Below are 22630 nucleotides of genomic sequence, written 5' to 3' on the forward strand. Positions count from 1 at the left end.
CCTACATTGCAGGACTAGATGATCCTCAGGGTCCCTTCCAAGTCTATAATTCTATGATTCTTTAGTACTGTTTAGTCTGCTTGTCATGGCCAAGAGGTGCCCAGGGCCTTCAAATCTCATCCACTAACTCCTGCAAATGATTTTGTTGTTTTGCCAGTCACACCTCTTCTTAGGCATTCTCGGACATTCATACATACAACATACCAAGACCTAGAAACTTTATTTTTTTTTATTTACCAGAAAGCTGAATTTTGCACCTTTTTAGTGGGAGGAGGTAGATCAGCAGGCAGATGGAAAACTTCCCTTCCCTCCCATCAGTCCATTAACATTCCTCTGCCAAAGTGGTCCAGGAGGAAAGCCTTTCCCCCAATAAAGTATCTCACAAGCAGTGACTGTGCACACCAGAGAAGCGTTAAAACTGGCCAAGGGATGGAGAAAGAACTGAATTTTTAAAGATGGGAGCAGGAAACCTGCGGATGGTTGGATGATGATAAATGCCCAAATGGCAGCAAAGGCAGTGGACAGGGATAATGGGAGTTGCAGTCCTGCAAAGGCTCCCATCCCATGTTGCTGGAAGTACCTCTCCTAGCAGGTGTTACAACACTTATGTCGAGTCAGGCTGTGAGCTAGGCCATGGGGTGGGGAAGCTGCAGCCCTCCAGGTGGGCTGCATCCATCCCTGCCCACTGGTCATTCTGGCAGGGGTTGAGGCGGGTCCGAGAGCATCTGGCGGGCCACACGTCACCAAACCTGAAGAAGGCTGTGGCTCTATCATGTTGCAAGCAGAGACAGCGCCTGTGTCTGCTTGCTTCTCCTGCACAACAGACGGTCCTTCATCCTGGCACTGCCTTCTGAGCTGGTAGCGAGAGCCCCACACTTTGCTCTTTATTCATTCCGAGCTGGACTTGCTTCTTCCTGAGCAGCCCTCTCAGGCTGCTGGGCTTGTGCTTTCCTCACTCTTTCGGCATTTGTGATGGTCATCGGATGCAGGGGGAGGAATCCAGAAAGCCCTGGGTGGGGGAAAGAAAGGGCACTTTGTTGTTACTGTCTATACTCTTCACGGCAAGGGTGGAGGAACCTCTCTCAGCCTGATGGGTCACATTCACTTCCAGTCAACTTTCCAGGGGGCATGTATGAATGGTGCGTGAGGCCAGAGGCAAAAGTGGCTGGTGCAATTTGTGTAGTTATTACCTTTGCACAATAGGCTGCTTTCCCTATCCTCCATCCCGGAAGCAAAGCAAAGGGGCGTTATCAGAGTTCAACCCAGACACCTGAGAGTGTGAAGCAGGAGCAGTGAGGGGATGTGGTTTAGGCAGAATTCTGAGGGCCAGATATACAGGGCTGGAGGGCCACATTTGGTCCCTGGTTCTGAAGCTCTCCTTCCCTGCATTATGTCTCGAGGTCAACTGTCTAAAGCAAAGCACGGTGGGTGGGGAGAGTCAGGACACACAAAATCTGGAATTCATTGCCTTCAGAAAATGTACTATTTCGCAGTCATATGTCAGGGGTGCGTGCTGCTGTTAAGACTACAACTCTCATCTGACCCAAGCCACATGGCCAAAGGCTAGGGACACTGGGAGTTGGGCATCCAAAAAGATACAGCTTCTCCAACCCTAGGCTTAAGCGCAAAGCTGTGAAAGAACTGATTGCCTGGTTGCCCGTGACATCAGAAAGCACACTGTGCTCTCTGTTCTACTTGTTCCCCTGGACAAATTTTCAGCTTAAAAATAAATGGGAAGATTAAGAAAAAAATTCCTGCATTGATGGTAGTTGAATTGGAGGAGCCCTGGGGCCTCTTACACCCCCTATGATTTTACGAATCATCATCATCAGGAACTACTTAAGTGAAATGGATAACTGTACAATAATCAGAATTTCATTCAGCAAAAAAACCCCACAGGGATAGGTTATAATAATGCAGGAGTTTGGCATGGTGGGGAAACCATTAAAAGTATAAACCACATTTAATTTTTGTATAAATGCTTTGTTCAACAAGCAAAATGTCAATCTAAGTAAGGGAACACAGAAAGCAACAACAAAATAGGAGCAACATTTCCCCCCCCCCCAAAAAAAAAGAAGGAAGCCAGGTGGCATTACCCAGAAGTTTCTCGACGGGCTTGGTGAGGTGGGCGCCATTGGCAATCCAGTATTTCAGCCGCTCGAAGTTCACACCAACGATCCTCTCGTTGTGGTCGTTGGGAAGCGGGTCGTAGCACCCAATCTGCTCCAGGTGCTTCCCGTCCCGGGCTCGCTTGTTCTGTGCGGCCACGATCCGAAAGTAAGGCCTGTTGGCGCAGCCACCCATAGCAAAGCGGATGACGGTATGCGCGTTGTAGTACTTTTTCAGGAGGCAGTGCCCTGGAAGGGAGACCGTGCAAAGGCAACGTCAACAGAAACCCTGCATTTATTGAAGATTTCCCTCCAGCGGTTAAACAAGCTGAAGGAAATACTTCTTTACACAGAGCACAGTTAAGCTGTGGAACTCGCTCCCAATGGAGGCAATGATGACCACCAACTCCATAGTGCTTTTCTTCATCTGCAATATATATCGCTCATAAATGCTGATTTTTGTTTTTACACACCCCCCACCTAGAAGTACCAAATATCTGTTTAGTTACAGTTAATTTTTAAGTTGTTTCTGTCTTTAAACAATGGTTAAAAAAAAGGTAAAGGTAAAGGACCCCTGATAGTTAAGTCCAGTCACAGATGACTCTGGTGTTGTGGCGCTCATCTCGCTTTACAGGCTGAGGGAGCCAGTGTTTGTCGCAGACAGTTGTTCTGGGTCATGTGGCCAGCATGACTAAGCTGCTTCCGGCGCAACGGAACACCGAAACCAGAGCAGCGCACAGAAATGCCGTTTACCTTCCTGCCAGAGTGGTACCTATTTATCTACTTGCACTTTGACGTGCTTTCGAACTGCTAGGTTGGCAGGAGCAGGGACCAAGCAACGGGAGCTCACCCTGTCATGGGGATTCGAACAGCCAACCTTCTAAGAGGCTCAGTGGTTTAGACCGCAGCGCTACCCGCGTCCCTTAAACAATGGTACCATTCCACAAATTGCCATGTGTTCTTGGGAGGTCTATAAACGGGTTCTATCGATGTTGCACGCGTAATAAAATTATGCCCTGTTGATTGAAGAGTAGTGGCTTGCTTCTCTGCTCGACTCTCCCGGACAAGGGCTGCCAGTTTGTCCATTAATATCAAGCCGCAGAGTTGTGACAACCAGATCTCAAACGTGTCTGCTTTTAGAGTCTTCCAGTGCCTTAAAAACCATACAGCAGTCCATTTGGACAACTTTAAAAGAGGATTTGGCAAATTCCTGGATGAGGCGGCTACTGGTCACAATGTCTATCTTGTTATTATTTACTGTTATTGCTATTTACTGAATTTATACCTGACCCTCCTTCCCCAAGGAGCCCAGGGTGGTAAACAGAGGCAGAGTTTAAAAAACAAATCTAGTACAGTTAACACATTCTAAAAGCCAATACAATTGACAACACCTAATACTGGTCAGTTAAAAGCATTCATTCCCCCAGTGATCCAGAAACTGTCCAGAATAGTATTCTTTAGCCACCAAATGCCTGGGTAAATGGGAAGGTTTTAAAACTCCTCCAGAAAGTTAATAAAGATGGAGGAAGTCACGTAACTCCACTGCTGGAGGTGGTAGGCCCCTAGGAATCACAAGTAAGGACAGCACTGTTGCGCTCAGGCCTTCCTGTGATCTTCCTATAAAGGGCACCTGGTTGGCTGCTGCAAGAACAGGATGCCAGAATTGATAGGTCTTTGGCCTGATCCAGCAGGGCTTTCTTACTGGTTCCAGTGTTGTTCCATCACTACACAAGGACAAAATATTATTAATCCCACTTACCCAGCTGAACCATGATGTCTGGTTCCTGCGGAGAAGGGGAAACAGAGGTAACAAATCAGATCCCAAGACTTAGTAACAGTCTCATTTTAAAACAAACAAAAAAGCGCCATCAGCTTACAGTTATGAAATGAGGAACCAGGCTACCTAAATTTCTGCAATTCTAAAATAAATGAGAGGGGGGTGTGGAATAGAAGCTAGGCCCAGGGAATGAGAACACAGAATCCTTGTGGTCAATTCCTTAATTATTCCTAACCCAGAAATGTAGACAACTCTTTTTATAGAGTCAGACCATCAGTCCATTTATGACTGCCACCTTTGTTCTGTCAAAATATAGGACAGGATGGGGCAGAGCAGTTGGGGGGGGGATTATTATTTTTCCCCCGGCTGGTGCTGAAGTGAATTCTAAGCAATCTATTACAATCTATTGGCGCCTCTGAAATTTGTCACACACCCACATCCACGAATTTGTAAATCTGTCTGTGCTTGGCTACCCACAGCTTAAATACATGACCTTTCTCACACCTTTTCGAACACATGCATTTGGAGAGGATACCTAACTTGGCCGAGTGAGAGAGAGACACACACACAGAGAGAGAGAGCATTTTACACTGAAATACGGGACAATCCTGTATTATACAGGACAGGCAGCGACCCTGAATTTAGTAGTTATTATCTATCCGCAGCGGCTCTGCAAGGTCTCACATAGCGGACACTCCCGGCCTTGGGACCTTCCAGATGCAAAGCAGATGCTCAACCACTGAGCTACGCTCCTTCCCCTCAAAATAAAGTAAGGCGCTAGTCCACATGGTTCCGAGAAAAGGGGCTGATTGAAGCAGCCGGCTTCTCCCCCGCGTGGCGAGCTGTACCTGCTGCCTGAGCCCTTAGCTGCCATTCCCCAAACCCGCGCAAGGCAACTCGGTGCGCTCACACGAGCACAATCCCCCTCCAAGCGACAACCGCAGAGACGCTACTTACAAGGTCCTGGAGGTCGGAAACCACGTGAGGAGCCAGAGTCGGCCCCGCGCATGCGTGTCCGGATGGTATGGGAGGCGCGAGCGGCGGAACGAGCGTGGGAGAGGCGACCAATCAGAACTCGGCGTATTAAAAAAAAAGACGCCGAAGCGCATGCTCTAGAGGGCGACGGGAGCTGTAGTTCCGCTTCCGCGTTGCTAAGCAACCGTATTAGGCCCCGAAGGTGGGGAATCAGCCAGCGCGTTCCTTGGCCGGGCTCCGGCTCGCGCGGCCGGAGAGCCGGGGGAGGGCGCGGGCCGTGGCCTTTTGGCAGGTGAGGGGGAAGGAGGAAGAGGAGGAGAGCGGAGCGAAATGCCGAGAGAAGCTTCAGCACAGCGGCCAGAGAGAGAGAATAAGAGAACAGGCCCCGCCTCTGCCTTTTGGCCCCGCCCTTTTGGCCCCGCCTTTTTTGCGCTTGCCGGGTTCCGATGCGCATGCGTGCGCTGGTAGCTTACATAGAATCGTAGTTGGAAGGTATTCCCAGGGTCATCTAGTCCAACCCACTGCGAGGGTTAAAGCAGCCCAAACATATTAAATTGACTTCTTTTTAATGGATTAATTGATAAATTTAAATAACTATGCACGTCATCAAACCTTGATATAGGTGCTTTAAAAAAAAAAGGAGAGATAGTTTGGTATATACGCTGAACTGAAAATTTAACCACCCATACTTAAAATTGTGTGCTGTCGCATGTTAGGACAGGCTGTCTGTAATCTTGTCTCTCCCCCCCCTTCTTTTCCTGTTGTTAGAACATACCAGCACACCGAAAACAGCTGGAAAAGGAAATAAATGTGGGTCTCTCCTTGTTGATTCAGCCCCACCATTTTATAATTTGTCTTTCCAGACAGATCAACAAAAACGTTTGATTGGTTCATCTAGCCACTAAACCTTGCGGCCCTGAAATAGATCGCTTTATGCCACGTTCATAACTGCATTTACTCAAAGGTAAGTCTTAATAGTGGAAGTGATGTTATTTGTGGAGGATAAGGTTACCTGTGGCTACTAGACAGCTGTGCTCTGTTGTCGAAGGCAGTAGACCTCTTGAATACCTTTTGCTAGGAGAGAGTATATCTTCACTCAGGTCCTGTTGACAGGCTTCCCAGGGGCTTCTGGTTGGCCACTCCAAAGACAGAACTTTGGACTTTTATTTTTATGAATTCAATTTTTATATCGCCAGCTATCAAAAGATCCCAGGGCTATGTCCAACATTAAAAACACATTACAGAACATCCATGATAAAAACATAAAAAGCATATGTACAGACAGCCTAATAAGGCAATAGTCATCATCACAGTCCTCTCCCACACACTTTCCACAGGCTATAGCTTGTTTAATGGCTAAAGGCCTGGGTAAAGAAGAATGTTTTTGCCTGGTGCCTAAAGACATATAATGATGGCTCTAGGGAGAGTGTTCCACAATTGGGGAGCCACCACAGAAAAGGCCCGGCTCTTGTTGTCACCCTCCGAACTTCTCTGGGGTGGGGGATGTAGAGAAGGACCTCAGATGACAAGCGCATAGTCTGGGTTGGATCAGCCTTTGGCCTGATCCAGCAGCCAAGCTCTTCTCAGTCAGAAGTATGTCCCACTCATGTTCAGTAGGCGTGTGGGGGGTGGGTGGGTGTACTCACAGGGTATAGGCTCACAGTCTTTGTTCAGTCCTATATACCCCATCTGACAATAAGAAGGTCTCTTTTTCTCATAACGGGCTTTTAAACTTTGCAGCGCTCTTTACCCCTTTGTTGCAACGGGAGCAACTGAGCTGCTGCCCTCATGGAGAGACGCGACACCTTGATGAGGAAGAGTTTCACAGTGCTGCAGGAAATGAGCAACCGGAAGCAGCGGCAGCAATTGCAGCAGAACAATCCGGTGTGGACTCCTCCATCCAGCGGCAAAACCATCTCCAGCAAAGCAGGCCAAGCAGTGAGGGAGTACTATGAGAAGCAGGTAGGCAAAGCCTTGATATGAGCAGAATCCTAGCACGAATTTGAAAGGGTCCTGGCCATCATTTAGTCCAGCCCTGTCTGCTCAGTGCATGATGCCATTAACGGCAGAGGTTGCCGACACGGTGCCTCCTTTTTCGTCTCCTTTGCACCTCAATTCCTCTCCTTCCCCAGGCTAAGGAACAGCTGGCGAGCCCTACAAGGTCTCCCTACACGCCCGAGGTGGAGGAACTGCGGAAATCCTTCCTCATGCGCCCTGGGTGCCCCAGGTACAGCCACAGAGCTACTTCAACATCTCACCTTGGTAAGACTCAAGAGGAAGAGGCAATCTCTGTGGGAGGCCAGGGCGGTGTAGTGGGCTGGAGGACAGCTTTCCCCAACCTATGGTTCTCCATCCAGGCACTGCTGGGCTGCAACTCCCATCAGCCCCCAGCCAGCATGGCCAATGGTAAGTAGTGGTGGGAGCTGGGAGTCCAACAACATACGGAAGGCAGCAGGTTCCCCATCCCTGAGCTAGGTGGAGCAATGGGCTGAAGTGTTTTTCTGTAGTGCAGAGATGGGGAACCTCCGCCCAGCACCAAAGATGGCTCTTCAAGCCTCTCTTTTGGGCCCTTGGGACTCTCTCCAGGCTACATCCTGTTCACAGCTCACACCCCTGCTGTGTACCTGCATGTGTGCTTTTGTCTGGCTGAGATGCATCATTGTACTCTGCTAACATCTCCTTTCCTTTCCTTTCCCTAGCTAGCAGGACCAGTGGTCAAGGACGATGGGAATTGTAGTCCAAAAACAGTTGGAGGCCCAAGTTTGGGAAACTCTGTCCTACTCCTACACTCCACCCTCGTCAACACACAGGAAGGATAGAGAGAGGTGTGGGGGTGCCTATAGAGACTAGTCTACTGCAAAAGTAAAGTTTAAATTTATTGCTCCACCCAGTTTTGCCTCTGGCCCCACCCACCAGTAGCATGTGGCCCCCCAGAAGGTTGCTGAAAAGGAAATGTGGCCCTTGGGATGAAAAAGGTTCCCCACCCTTCTCTGGGGGCTGCACTCAAGCAGGTGAGATGTGTGCAGTAGCTAGGAGCAAGCAGTCATCAAAGTACTTTAATGAGCACCTTTCCATCCATCATTATCAATCAAGAAGGCATCCTAACTGAACTCAAGAAAATCTTACTTGAACTGTCAGGATGTTGACGTACATTCCAGATAACCGACTCCTGAGCTTGCTAAGTGCTGTTGTAACCCTAACCTGCCCCTCTTCCATAATCTTCTCGCGTCCAAAATGTCTCTTCGGGTAGGCATGAGAACCAGTGGTCCTCCAGTATGTTGCTGGACTTCAGTTCCCACCAGCCTCAACCATCATGGCCAGGGGTCAGGGAAGAGGGGTGTTGTGATCATCCAGCAACCTGCTGAGAGCTGAAGGTTTTGTTTTGCGATTTGCTGCATGCTGTCTAAACTGAAAAAGTGGTGCCTCCATTGTTGGCGATTTCCATGCACTGTGTGTGTGAAAGACCCATGTAACCGTCTCCTTACTCCTCCTCCTCCTCCTCCTCCTCCTCCTCCTCCTCCTCCTTGCAGGGAATGAGATAACCAAAGGCCACCTGCCTTGCAACATCAGCACCATAAGTCTGTCCTCCCAGCTCTCCTTGGAAGAATGGAACTTGATACTTCAGAGACCAGATATCTTTGAGTCAAAGAGCTGCCTCAGATGTGAGTGCCTTTGTCTGACTCGCTGGTTCCCATACAAATCCCTCCCCTCCCCTCCCCTCCCCTTCCTGCTGCAAACCGGAGTTTACATCTCAGGACTATGCAGAAAGGGGTGTGGGGCAGGCAGCTTTTGCTATGTTTAAACAAAACTGCAGTGCTTTCGTTTCAGTTGCTATAACTCGCCTCTTTTCAGGCAACTGAGCTGGATGATTTCTAGCCTTCCGATGCGGTACATCCCAGGACAGCCTTCTTTTTATAATGGCAATGTATTAAATGTATCGTTAAAGGGCTCCACTATTGCCCATGGCACCCTGGGTGCTTCCAGACGATTGCTAGACCCGTGTAGGTTTCAGTCGCATCCCAGCAGATTCAGGACTAGCGTCGGAGATGATCCATAGCACTACCTTGACGGTGCCTTTCTCTCCTCCACTCCGTTGCCATCGCGCGCACAGATTGTCCGGCCTCATCTACTCAGAGCATGTCTGGGTTGCCTAAGTGGAAAAGTTTCACCGAGGGCTTCACAGGCGGCACCTACCTGAAAAGTCAAACCCGCAAAGGAAGCAGAATCCCATGGTACGTCAGTCTGCTGCAGGAAAAGGTAAGGATGTAACTGTCAAAGCAGCTTGGCAGAGGAAAGGGAGCAGGGAACTGGGCCGTGCAAGGGTTACTGGAAAGCACTGGCACTGGCCAGGCCCATCCTGGTACCCTGGATGCTGAGCATGGGGGGACTCATGCCTGTGGTGGAGTCTTCTTCTTTGGAGGTCTTTAAGCAGAGGCTTGACAACCATATGTCAGGAGTGCTCTGATGGTGTTTCCTGCTTGGCAGGGGGTTGGACTCGATGGCCCTTGTGGTCTCTTCCAATTCTATGATTCTATGATAACCACACTGTTGTGATGTTTAAGGCAACTTTACTTGGCCACAGCAACGGCCTCTGGGGAGAACGCAAAAGTGGAAACTGCAAGCCTATGAATTACGCAGGCTTATATAGAGCCATGCCCTCACCTTAGTTTTACAGGTGCATGGAAACTAAGTCCCGTTCTCAGGCGGAAAGCATGCCTGCCATATTGGAGCCTGCTCTCCATCAGACAAACATTAATGCAGCCAGAGTAATAGAGCTATCCTTCTGTAGTTACAGGTTTTTATACCATGTGTAGGCTATTTATCAAAGCATATACAGTTCTACAATTTCCACTATGTGCCCTTCCAGGGAGGCACCCGAAAGTGGGCCTTCTGGTGCAGGTCAATGGATCTGAGTAGGTTCAACACCAGGAGAAGCGCTCTGAAAGATGTAGGGGTCCTGAACTACACAGGCCTTTATAGACCCAAGTCGGCATAATGAATTGGGGCTTGGGAACATACAGCTGATGGAAAGATCTCTGGCTCCTGGAGATCTTCTGCCTGTCTGAGTAAAAAATACTGGGCTACATCAGTAGTCTTCCTTGTATCTGAGCATGGCTGTCTTCCCTCCCTACCCCATACAACAGTCAAGGGCACCTGTTTTCAGCTTGAGGCCACTTTCCCTTGTGGGGAGCCTTCTGCAGGGACCACATGCCAACAGGGGGCATGGCCAGAGGCAAAAAGTAGGTGGGGCAGCGGGTACAACTCTTTCCCTTTGCACAGCAGCCTACATTCCAGTAGGGCTTCTATACAGAAGCATCCATTTCTCCATACTCTGCCAAGGCAAGTAAGAGGCACGAACTGAGCTCTGGGAAACCTTCCAGCCAGGCAGAAACTCTCAAGGAGGGCATGGAGTAGGGCCAGTAAGGGGGAATGGCCGAGGAGTGCTGCAAGGGCTAGGAAGAGCGGCCTGGGCGGCTGCATTTGGCCTGTGGTCTGAGGTTCCCTACCCTTGCTATGTAAATGGACAAAGTGTTTATTGCCCTGGTGGGGCACCTATGTCATGCAACTGTAGAAGTGTCTTTGAGGTCTCAACCTGGCTGTTCTCATATCTCTCCCCCCTCCTCCCCCCAGGATACAACTTTGCAAAAGATGGAAGCGGAACTCGTCCGCCTTGCCAACTGCGAAGCGGAGAGCGTCCGGAAGGACGACGTGATCTCAGTCCTCCGGGAGGAGCTGGAAGTGATGCAGATGCAGCTGGACCAGGCCCAGCAGGGGGGTGAGCTCGCCCCAGTGGAGAGTCCCACCCAGAAGGTTGGCCCAGTCCTTCTTCTTTGTTTATTCATTTACTGCCTTTCTGTACTGCTTTTCCTCCAAGGAGCTGAGATTGGCGTATACGTGGTTCTCCCCTGCTCCACATTTTACTCTCACAACAACCCTGGGTGGTAGGTTAAGCTGAGAGGCTGAGGCTAGCCCAAGGTGAACCAGCAGGCTTCACACCCAAGTGGGGATCCGAACCCGGGTCTCCCGGGTCCTAGTTCGACACATGAACAACTGTTTTTTAAATTTTCATTTCAACAATTTGTGTGCCACTTAACTAAATGTGAGACTAAATGTGAGTTAAAACTATGAAATCAACATTCACTTGGACAATCTGCTGACATAATCTTTGGAAAAGAAAAATATCAGTAAGCATTGGACATTCAACAGGCCTGCCTGACCTCAACTGGAAGGGAGGCCACAAAAATTGGATCCAAGGCACTGAACACAGAAGCTCCTAGTGGATACGAGCCATGGGGGACCACTGGCAGCTACCTCACTGCAGGGTGTTGGACTAGATAATCCCCATGGTCCCTTCCAACTCTACAATTCTATGATTCTCTGGTTCCTGCATTGCGGAGGGTTGGACTAGATGACTTACGAGGTCCCTTGCAACTCTGCAGTTCTATGAAAAGAACCACACGACACCACATTGTCTGTCTGTGTGTAATTCTGTAAGCCTCTATATGTGCCAGGGGCTCTTTTCTTTGCAATCTAACTAAAGGGAGAGCAGGGAAAGTGAATGCACAGCCTCTGTGCTAATGGCAAATGCTTGAGGATATGTTTGGTGGATTCGCCCTCAGTGGTGGCTGGTGCCTATAGGGATTGGTAGGGTGGAAGGCCTGGAGGCCAACAGTAGGTGGCGCCAAAGCCAGTGGCAGGCACAGCCAGAGCCAATGGCAGGCAGAGTCCCTATGCTTCCTATGCTGTGCATCCTCTGTGCCCAGTATTTCCTACAACAGTTCTGAGATACCCTTCCAAGTTCTAGCAGCATTTGCCCAAGTTACTGGAGGGCTGCACCCTCAGTTTCTAGCTTCAGTGCCTTCTGAATCTTTTATCCCTCTCCTTAAAAGGAACCGGTAGAAAAACTTACGGTGCAAGTGAGTGACCCAAACCTGCGCAGGCGAGGTGTCTCTCTGCCGGTCGTTATGCAGAAGAAGAGCATCCCGGAAGAATTTCGGCAGGAATTGGAGCGGTTGAAATTGGAGCTATCCCAGACAGACAAACAGGTGGACTCCAAGATGGCGCTCCTTAGCAAGACGCTGCTGAAGGATCAGAATGAACTGGAGCAGCTGGAGAAAGAGGTGAGCCTAAAGGCCAGTTGGGGAGAAATTTTTCTACACTCGTAGCAAATTCGTTTCCCAAGCTCTGGTGTCCATAGAGCCGAAACAGCACTGTCCACACAAAAGAGGGGAAGTTTCTGCAGGCATGGGGAACACACAAAGATTTGCAGAAGTACAAAACGTCTATGGGGCTGGGCAGAACCCTGCCCCCTCCCCAAGCTAGAGATGGGCTCCCTTTGAGCTGTGGTTCAATTGTGGCCCCCAGGATTGCCTACCTGGCCCTTGGGAGTCCCTTTCCCTTGCCATTCTGCCTTTCCCCCAGGCCACAGCAAGACCTCATTCTCCAGTGTCCAAACTGACCTGGCTGGCACCCTCCTTATCAGGGTCAGAGTTGGCAGTGGTGAAGTTAGGTGGTTTTAGACTCTGGTCTTAAGGACCCTACTCCTTTAGAAGGTTCAATCCCCATTGTCTCCAGGTCATCCTGTTGAGGTGCTGCCAGTCAGTGTAGACGATGCTGAACAAAGTGGAGGAAGCTTCTGGCTTGGTTTAAGAAAGCTTTTATGTGCCTAAGTCATCCTCGTCACTTCGCTTACTTCCAAATATGGTCAGTCCTGCTGCTGTATTTAACGGGGGCCCACCTGCTCACTCTGTGGGGTCCTAGGACCTGCACCCTAAAGTTGTGCATCACAGGTGAGTAAAAGGTCTAATCCAGGCAGGGAAAATGGAGGAAGAAGGGGGAACGTTTGGGTGGAGGAACTTAGCAGAGGCCAGTTTCTCCTTTTTCCAGCTGTAAATTTGGTTCTGCACATTTCCACAACAATTTGCCTTTTTTTTGGGGGGGGGGACCCAACATCCCCTAAACACTAGTGAGAATTCATCAGTATTTTAGTGTGAATTTCTCCTAACACATCCATTTTTTGGGGGTGCAGTTTTCCCTACTATAATGCATTTTTGAATGCTGTTATTAGTAAGGTATGCATTTCTATGCAAATCTTCTCCTTAGGGTATGCATATTTTGCATGCCTTACTTGCTTGGAGAGCCACAGCACAAAATTTGGAGAAGTGCAGATTTCAAAGGCTAATTGCGTTCCAGCTTACGTGTTGCTTTGAGAAGTATGAATTGGGTAGTTTCTTGTTAAAACGTGAACGAAATTGGCTTTCTCCCATGCCCTTACTTTGGCATCCCAGTCTTTCTTTGCGCTCTCTCTGCGCAGTACTCTGAAATACAAGAAAAGGTACGCTCGGAGGGCGAGGAAGAGATGCGTGTGGAAAGTGGGTCTTACGAAGAAGTGCATATGGAAGAATCGGACGAGGAGCTCCTTTTTATCAAGCTTATCGAATTCCAGAGGATGAACGACGAGCTGTACGACGAGCTGGAGAAAGTGAAATGCGATTATGACATGGCCACAGGTACCTTTGGAAAGCTGAGATGGTTATATATGGAAACGGGTTGGCTAATATTTTCCTTGGGGAACCAAGAGTCACTCCTTCTGGAGGCAACCTCCCATTGTAGGCGCTGATTGAAATGGAACTAAGGTGAGGCCACTGAGAAACAAGAGGGAGTTGTGAGCATGCTCAGTGGAACCCTGAGGTTAGTTGAAATGCAAAACAATCATTTTGGAATCCTAAGCGGGTGACCTCCTCAAGAGCCCAATGAGAGCTGAGCGTGCCCAGCAACCATGGATTGCTGAGTGTCAGTTGGAAAAAGAAAAGAAAACCAGGGCATGGGGAATGGAATGGATTTTCCTGGGATTGGGCATGGTAGCCCGTTGAAAAAAGAAAATAAAACCAGGGAATGGAGAATGGATTGGAGTTTCCTGGGATTGGGATTGGTTGTCGATTGGACGAGAGCATGCCTGCAAGAAGGCGAAAACGAAACAGCAACATTGGTTTGCAAGTCCCTCTCTTGTTAATTCAGAGGGTTCATGCTAGTGGAGAAAGTTTTGAGAAGGGGTGGGTGGGAAAGGGAGAGACTTTCTGGCGATCCATACTGGGCGGCCTCAATCACATTCATGGGCTTTTCTCTTGATTCCCTAGGCGCGATATCTTCCTTGCAAAGGCAGCTGTCCTTTGAGGCATCCCAGCTCCGGAAAGCTCACGCAGAACGGGAATCATTGCAGAAGGAGCTGAGGGAGCGGGGAGCTCAGCTGGAAGCCATGTCTAATAAAGTATGTTGATTGCGGGGTTACATAGTTCTGCTGGATTTGGATTGCGGGGAAGGCTGAGAATTCTTTCAATTTTTTAAGGCGTGCTCTGAAGCAGCTGAATGCATGAGATGGTGAGGAGGGGGCCATTTCTCAGTGGTCTTGAGCCCCTGCTTTCTGTAAGGAAGGTCTCCACTTCAGGACACTTGTCCCGGGAATTCAAATTAATTTGATGTGAATTTGTTACAAATTAAGAATCGAATAAGGACGCGGGTAGCGCTGTGGTCTGAACCACAGAGCTTAGGGCTTGCCGATCAAAAGGTTGGCGGTTCGAATCCCCGCAGCAGGGTGAGCTCCCGTTGCTCGGTCCCAGCTCCTGCCCACCTAGCAGTTCGAAAGCACATCAAAGTGCAAGTAGATAAATAGGTACCACTCTGGCAGGAAGGTAAACGGCATTTCCGTGCGCTGCTCTGGTTCTCCAGAAGTGGCTTAGTCATGCTGGCCACATGACCCAGAAGCTGTACGCCGGCTCCCTTGGCCAGTAAAGCAAGATGAGCGCCGCAACCCCAGAGTTGTCTGCGACTAGACCTAATGGTCAGGGGTCCCTTTACTTTTACCTTTAAGAATCAAATGGAAAACAACTACAGAGTGGGAATGAATAGGTTTTTATATACACAGATGGAGGGAAATGAAGGTTTTGTTTCAGAAATAATAATTAGTGGGTTAATGTGGATTGATAAACGGATAAGCAATCCTCACTGATAACATTGGAAATGTTAACTAATGCACAAGCAGGAATTGACAAATGGATGGACAAGGACAAAAGGGGGAAATTGTGAATTAGAGACAATTATGAAATACAAGCAACAATAAGGGTTAATTATTGCACATCTGTGAAACCTTTTTTTTTTAAAAAAAAAAAAAGGTTGTACTGTATTAAAGTTGTTTAATTCATTATGGATTTGTGAAAATGGATAACAATTAACTGGAGAAAGAAAAGGTATCCAGTTCAATCCCCGCTATCTCCAGATAAGGATTTGGAACAGCCTCCCCTCTGAAACCTTGGACAGCCACTGGCATTCATGCAGCCAGTACTGAGCTAGTTGGACCAGTAGTCTGACTCAGCATAAGATGGCTTCCTTGGTCCCTGAGAGGGCTGAGAGAATGGACTGCCCCCTCCACATGTTTCTAGCAGGTTTGCTGCTAAGATCCTCATTGCCTTATGGTGAGATGGCAGGTCTGTGGCTGGCTGGAGGTCCACGTGGCACTTGGAGGAAGTTGCCGTGGCCTAGTGGTAGAGCATCCGCTTTGCAAGCAGAATTGTCCTGGGTTCAATCCCCAGCATCTCCAGGCAGTGCTGGAAAGGTCCCCAGCCCGAGATCCTGCAGAGCTGCTGGCAGTTGGGAGTAGACATAAGGACGTATCAAGGGCCCTGCTCTTGGATCAGGCCGGTGGTCCATTTTGTCCAGCATCCTGTTCTCACAGTGGCCAAAAGCACAAGAGCACTCGTTCCCTCCTGTGGTTTCCAGCAACTGGTGTTCCAGTAGCATTACTGTCTCCCAACTACAGAGGCAGAGCACGGCCATTGTGGCTAAGATCCATCGACAGCCTTCTCCATGTATTGGTCTAACCCTAAACAATTGGTTGGTGGCCATCGCCACCTCCTGTGGGAGCAAATTCTGCAGTTTAAGTAATCAAGGCAATACTGAGTTAGGTGCAGCTGTGCTCTGGCTCAGTCTAAGGAAGCTTCTTGTATTATTATGGGCTGTACCTTCCAGCTGGGATTTCCACCGGGCCACGAACATACTAAATGGGGTTGTACCTTTATCATGCTTGCCTTTTTATTTTAGTTTAGCAACTTGAGAGAGGAGAGGAAGCACGAAGAAATGATGGGCTCCATCGAGAGAGAGAATTACAATCTCAGGCAGGTGAGTTGCTGCTCCCTGCCAGTAGGGAGGGCGAATATCTCAGTTTTGGTTTCTCTCATTTTTTCTAGTCTTAAACTTCGCTTCTCCACATTTCCACATCAGTTTGCGCTGGGAGGGGGGGAGTCCTCATGAAATTCTCAGCATTTCCGTTTGAATATCTCCTAATATACCCATTATTGCATGCATTTCCCCCTAATTTGATGCATTTTAAAATGATACTTCTCCATATATATGCATTTGCAGGTGCGCTGCACCCTAGCGTATGCGTTTTCCCACACACCTTACCTGTCTGGGGAACTGCACTGGAAAATTTGGGGAAGTGTGAATTTCAGTGGATGGACCGTGCTTCAGTTCATTTCTTATTTCAGAAAGTTCAAATAAGGTGGCTTTGCCACTAAATGCAAACTGAATCCACAAAGCAGGTTCCTAAGTTCTAATTGTGGGTCTCCAGTGTGGTTCCCATGGGCATCTGTGTGCTTGCCAGTACCTCCTAAGGCACCTGCGAAAGAGACCAAGCTTTTTGTGCGCCATTCCTGTTTCTACAGCCTCAGCCTCTCTTACATTCAAGCCATTATACTGTTTTGTCTTTTGCTTTATTTATTACTACATTTCTATCCCACTTGTCCATCAAGGAGCCCAAGGTGCTGTATACGTGTCTCCACTTTATCCTCACAACAGCCCTTTGAGGTAGGTTAGACTGAGAGGTAATGATTGGCCCAAGCTGTCCCCCGACAGCAGCCATCTTCTGATATGCCGTGTCCCCACAACAGCCATTTTGCACTCTCCTCTCACATTTCAATGATTGTTGTGCACAGTGTTTGGCTGGAGAAAAAATTGGCTCAGTGTGAATTTTCAAAGGATAGCTGCGTTTCGGTTTGTTTCTTAGTCCGGGAACTGCAAATTAGGTAGTTTCCCATTAGAAAGCAAACAAAATCAAAACCTCCATCCTTACTCTTAGTTAACAGTTCTATTTTTCTCCTCTCCTGCCATGCAGGACCTCGCTGATCTGGAATCCAAACTAACTGACAAGAGCCAGATGATCGACGACTTGCAGAGCAACGTCAACCGGCTCCAGGCCGAGCTGTTACTGAATCAGCACCATGTTGGGAACCAGCTGAGCCGGCAGAACGATCTGCAGAGGCAGCTGGAGATCTTGCAGCGGGCAGAGCAGCAAACCAGAGTCACTCTGGAGAGCATCAGTGCCAGGGTAATCTCCTCCACAGATCACAGGGCTTCTTCAACCACTACTACCACCCCTGTTATTGCTATTATGTCCTTGTTATTACCGTTATTACCATTTGCATTTCTTATCGACCCTTCACCACAGCAGTGCAAAAATATGCTACTAAACTCAGTTAAAACAAAGGCTGTTGGTTCATCTAGCTGAGTATTGTCTACACCAGGGCTTCCCAAACTTGGATCTCCAGCTGTTTTTGAACTACAGTCCCCATCATCTCTGACCACTGGTCCTGCTAGCTAGGTATGATGGGAGCTGTTGTCCAAAAACAGCTGGAGACCCAAGTTTGGGAAACCCTGGTTTACGTTGACTGGCAGAGGCTCTCCAGGGGTTTTGTGCCCAGTGCGACCTGCCAGGGATTGAACCCAAGACCTTCTGTGTTTAATGCATGCTTGCATGCTTACATGCATATGCGCATGTAATGTTATGAATGTACATTTATGTCTACACGCAGGCCCAAAGTATTTTAACTAGAACCTCAGGAACAGAACTGAATTCTGTCGGTCTGCAAAACGGCAGCTCCCAGAGTCTGGTGGTTGGTGCCCATTGGAGCTGGTGGGGAGGCAGTACGTGGCACCAGAGCCAATGACAGCTGCAGCCACTGCCAATGACAAGCAGAGCCAGATCTAGTTTTGACTGCATCCTCCTTTCTGCAACACAAGGGCAACGCTAGGGCTAAGGAGAAGGAATTGGACAGCCAGGGCCATCCACAGGGCTGGATGTAAGCAAGAAGGCAGGCAGGTGGGGGGGGTGAGCTGCTTATTATGGGGCTGTACCCCATTTGCCCCTCTTCCGCTTCCCAGAGTTCCTTGGGGTAAGCCATGCTATTTTAAATGGATAAAAATCTGAATTGAAGTTTCTAGTGCTCTTTGAAAGACGGGAAAAAAATCAAAAATTTGAAAATGGCATGAAACATGGCTCTCGCAAATGAGTAACCAAGAATCCTGGCCGCTTCCAGAATGTCCCTGTTTCAGGGGTGCGATTCAGTCACGTGCTGGGAAATCCAGATTGTGCAACTCAGGTGGATTTGGTGTTCTTGTGCAATAAACCCACTTCCGGAAAAAAAACCAGACCTTTTGCTGTAAGGAAAGTGACAGGGATATCCACTGGAAAGTGAGCGATAAGGACTGCTTGGTGCAATGTCGTTCAACCTTCTCCCAAAGAAATCAGAATAAGCAATGGTCCTACTCGGAATCTTTGTGCACGTGTATCAGGACGAATGTAGACTGGTTGCCTGGGAGAGACCTCTGCCTCACTGCATTAGCTTTGATTCTAAGGAATGACATGCTCTAATTTTTGAACTAAGGCACTGTCCACTTCATTCCCCCACCCTTCTTTTCACTGAAAGTTTGAAAGGTTTCGGAGCAGAATCATCCAGGCAACTTACAGCACCCCTGGCACCAAGTCTCCCCAGGCCGAAATCACAGACGACGAAGTTTTAGAGTCCTTGCAGGTAAAGGCAACCATGTGGAAGTCAGACTGTCACTGTGGCTGCAGTGCAGAAGCGGGATGGGGGAATGGAATAGCTGCCTCCATTTCTAACAGAAAGCTCCTCTGTGGATCTGTCTTCCAGAAAATAATAACAGACCGTCTAGACTTTTACCAGTTGCTGAAACAGAAAGGGGTGAAAGTCCCAGCTCTGGGCGCCTCCGAACCGCCCCCTCCAATCACTACCTCTAAGAAAAAGAGTTCCAGCAGATAGAGATTTGAAAGCTAAAGTCTCTCCTCTTCACATTCTTTCCTAACTGGGGCTTGATCCATTCTTGGTCATCTTTTATAATTCCTTTTCCTGACTCCAATTAAATGATTGCACTTAATGTTTAGTTTTTCTCTCTGACCCACTTGCCGCTTCCTCTTATTCTGCAAGAAACCTGCTCCTACCAGTGGTGTAAGATGCTAATAATTTGCATTACCACCGAAGCAGTCATGTCATATTGTTGCAATAATAGCTTGAAGACTCAGCAGTAGCAACTACTTCCAAAAACACGTTATATATTTTAATTTTATTGCTAGGGGCCTTGTACCCGGTGTTGCGCAGGAATTCTAAAAGACACACACACGAATCATTGCAGTTTTTAAATCAGTGGTTGAAATCAGTGCAGGGTTCAGTCCTCCATTGTGATTCCAAATGGCTGTATCCGGACATGGAAGAAAACTTACTCCTTGATCTCAGGAACCATCGTGCCAAATTTGTGACAATATCTTAAGAGGTGGCTAAATGAACAGACAAGCAGCTTTCCAAAAAAATAGCAGTCTGCATTCATGGCATAACCTTGTGGCAAGAAATTCTGTAAGTTTTAACTGTGCACCAATCTGACACAAGTGTAAAAATTGCTCAGGAATAACCGTTCAGATGAGATATATTTATAGGGTTGATGCAGGTGGTGCTGTGGGTTAAACCACAGAGCCTAGGGCTTGCCGATCAGAAGGTCGGCGGTTCGAATCCCTGCGACAGGGTGAGCTCCTGTTGCTCAGTCCCAGCTTCTGCCAACCTAGCAGTTCGAAAGCACATCAAAGTGCAAGTAGATAAATAGGTACTGCTGCGGCGGGAAGGTAAACGGCATTTCCGTGCGCTGCTCTAGTTCGCCAGAAGCGGCTTAGTCATGCTGGCCACATGAACTGGAAGCTGTACGCCAGCTCCCTCAGCCAATAAAGCGAGATGAGTGCCGCAACCCCAGAGTTGGTCACGACTGGGCCTAATGGTCAGGGGTCCCTTTACCTTTATCCAGTTAAATCCTAATCAGAGCAGACCCACTGAAACAAATGGATCTGTTAGTCATATCCATTAATTTCAGTGAGTCTGCTATTGAGTAGGACTAACGTTGGGTCCCACCCTTGATATTAATGGAATAAATATCGATAGGAAGCCAGGTCATTCATTATCTGTGTTCAGTAAGACACAAATAAATGCACATTTGCTCTGTTCCGTGACAAGAAACACACATTTCAGTCTGCCTTCCTTATTCTTAATTGGTGCCTAGCATCCAAACATCAACAAAAACCGCTGCCACCTCCCTTGGGAACCCTCATTCAATGTTTGGTGACAAGATCTCAGGAGGTGGTATGAACCCATGCCAAAAAATGGGTGAAGTCATACCCAAAATGTTTCAGTACGCTATCTTAATTCAAAATGGCACCTGGAGTTCAAACATCAATGCACGCCTCATCTTAGAAACCTTCGTCCCAAGGTTGGCAATGGTATCTCGAGAGGTGGCCAAACCTATCCCAGAAAACAGGAAAAGTCACGCCAAAGTGATGTTTCGTTCTGCCACCTTGATTCAAAATGGCGCACGGCATCCAAGCATTAATGTAGACGGCTGTCCCTACCTCTGAACAAACTACATTTCCTTTGTTGTTTTGATAATAAATTATATTAAATAATAAAATTATTAATAAATTTTAATAAATATCTTTTTTAAAAAAACTACATTTCCCTGGATTCTTGGGGAGAGAAACTGTGATTGTTTTAAATGATATAATACTGCTTTAAATGTTTAGTACAGCTGGGACCTAGGAAATGAGTGATGTTTTAATTTCTCCTGGGATTTGGGGGCAGATGTGAATTTGGTGTGACCTGGGTATGGCCTAGAGAGAGTCTCAAGGGCCATACAGAGAGAAACTTAGAGGTTGATGGAAAAAACATCCAGAATCCAGTGGACATTAGAAAGTGTTTCCAGAGATACTTCAAAAAACTATACACCCAAGGGCCGCAAGATGAGGTTGAGATTAAACAATTTTTGGCAAAAAACGGACTATCTAAATTGTCACAAGAAAATAGGACAATCCTGAATTCTAAAATAACACGACAGGAGATCGAACAAGCTATCCAGAACATGCAACTTGGCAAATCTCCAGGACCAGATGGGCTGACCTCCAAGTACTATAAGACATTGAAAGACTATTTGATACAACCTTTGATGGAGGTCAGCAATGAAATTATGGAGGGAAGGAGGGCACCGGAGTCGTGGAAGGAAGCGTTTATCACATTAATACCAAAGTCGGAAGCTGAAAAGACACAACTTAAGAACTACCGTCCCATCTCTCTTTTAAATGTGGATTACAAAATATTTGCAGACATTTTGGCAATTAGATTTAAAAAAGTTTTAAATGAAGTAATTCATAAGGACCAGGCTGGCTTTCTCCCAGGAAGACATCTGTTTGCTAATACAAGGAACATTATTGACATTTTGGAACTTTTGCAAACAGACATAAATACAAAAGCAGTTTTAATTTTTATAGATGCGGAGAAGGCCTTTGACAATATCTCCTGGAAATTTATGATGGGAAATTTGAAAGAGATGGGAGTGGGACGGGGTTTTGAGAATGGGATTGAGGCGATATATTCAGAACAGAAAGCTAAACTGATAGTTAATAATGTGGTTACAGAAGAGTTTAAAATTGAAAAAGGGACACGACAAGGTTGCCCTATCTCCCCTTTGTTATTTATTTCGGTTCTGGAAGTGCTATTGAACATGATTAGAAGGGATCGGTTGGTGGAAGGAATTCAGGTCGGTCAGAAACAATATAAATTAAAAGCTTTCGCAGATGACCTGGTTTTGACTTTGCAGAAGCCAGAGCCCAGTACGAAAAGAGTATTACAATTGATTAATGACTTTGGTCGGGTGGCTGGATTTAAATTAAATAAACAGAAAACTAAGGTTTTGGGGAAAAACTTGACTAATACAGAGTCAGAACGGTTTCAGAATGAGACGGAACTTAATGTGGTTAAAAAAGTAAAATACCTAGGGGTAAACATAACAGCAAAAAATCTAAGTCTATTTAAGGACAATTATGAAAAATGTTGGACAGAAATTAAGAGAGACTTAGATAGTTGGTCAAAATTGAAACTTTCTTTGTTAGGCCGAATTGCTGCTATCAAGATGAATGTATTGCCAAGGATGTTGTTTTTATTTCAAACACTTCAGGTTTTGGACAAAACGGAGTGCTTTCAGAAGTGGCAGAGAGACATTTCTAAGTTTGTCTGGCAGGGCAAAAAGCCCAGAATTAAGTTTAAGATATTAACCGATGCAAAACAAAGAGGGGGCTTTGCCCTGCCAGACTTAAAGTTGTATTATGAAGCCGCAGCGTTCTGCTGGCTAAAAGACTGGCTACTTCTTGAAGACACTGATGTGTTAGATTTGGAAGGGTTCAACAATACCTTTGGATGGCATGCATATTTATGGTATGACAAGGTTAAAGCAAATAAGGCCTTTAAGAACCATATTGTCAGAAAATCATTGTTTAATGTCTGGACAAAATATAAAGACTTGCTGGAAAATAAAACACCAAGGTGGCTTTCACCTTTGGAAGCCAAGGCCCGAAAAAGACCCAATATGGAGGCTAAATGGCCAAAATATTGGG

At 47.3% G+C, this 22630-nt stretch overlaps 2 protein-coding genes across 5 annotated transcripts; one reads left to right on the forward strand and one right to left on the reverse strand.

Annotated features, from left to right (window-relative positions):
- Positions 1–211: 211 nt before the first annotated feature.
- On the reverse strand, positions 212–4974 carry MRPS16 (mitochondrial ribosomal protein S16). 2 transcript variants are annotated; one of them, XM_081016338.1, is made up of 4 exons: positions 4843–4974; positions 3868–3892; positions 2097–2357; positions 212–1009 (listed from the first exon to the last, which is right to left on the reverse strand). In XM_081016338.1, the coding sequence occupies exons 2-4, from the start codon at positions 3878–3880 to the stop codon at positions 885–887; spliced, it is 399 nt and encodes a 132-aa protein (XP_080872464.1). In that variant the 5' UTR covers positions 3881–3892; positions 4843–4974; the 3' UTR covers positions 212–884. The 2 variants fall into 2 exon arrangements, with proteins under 2 accessions (XP_080872464.1, XP_080872463.1); XM_081016337.1 differs by having other exon boundaries at positions 4734–4845.
- Positions 4975–5039: 65 nt separating this feature from the next.
- CCDC27 (coiled-coil domain containing 27) lies at positions 5040–19086 on the forward strand. 3 transcript variants are annotated; one of them, XM_081016122.1, is made up of 14 exons: positions 5040–5152; positions 5724–5824; positions 6601–6822; positions 6993–7122; positions 8391–8522; positions 8972–9117; positions 10492–10671; positions 11751–11981; positions 13175–13370; positions 13998–14128; positions 15955–16032; positions 17027–17239; positions 18618–18722; positions 18843–19086. In XM_081016122.1, the coding sequence occupies exons 3-14, from the start codon at positions 6649–6651 to the stop codon at positions 18969–18971; spliced, it is 1845 nt and encodes a 614-aa protein (XP_080872248.1). In that variant the 5' UTR covers positions 5040–5152; positions 5724–5824; positions 6601–6648; the 3' UTR covers positions 18972–19086. The 3 variants fall into 3 exon arrangements, with proteins under 3 accessions (XP_080872248.1, XP_080872247.1, XP_080872249.1); XM_081016121.1 differs by having other exon boundaries at positions 18618–19086; XM_081016123.1 differs by lacking the exon at positions 8391–8522.
- Positions 19087–22630: the final 3544 nt, after the last annotated feature.

The sequence above is a fragment of the Podarcis pityusensis genome (genome assembly GCF_964106645.2).
Source record: "Podarcis pityusensis genome assembly, chromosome: 8".
Taxonomy (NCBI): domain Eukaryota; kingdom Metazoa; phylum Chordata; class Lepidosauria; order Squamata; family Lacertidae; genus Podarcis; species Podarcis pityusensis.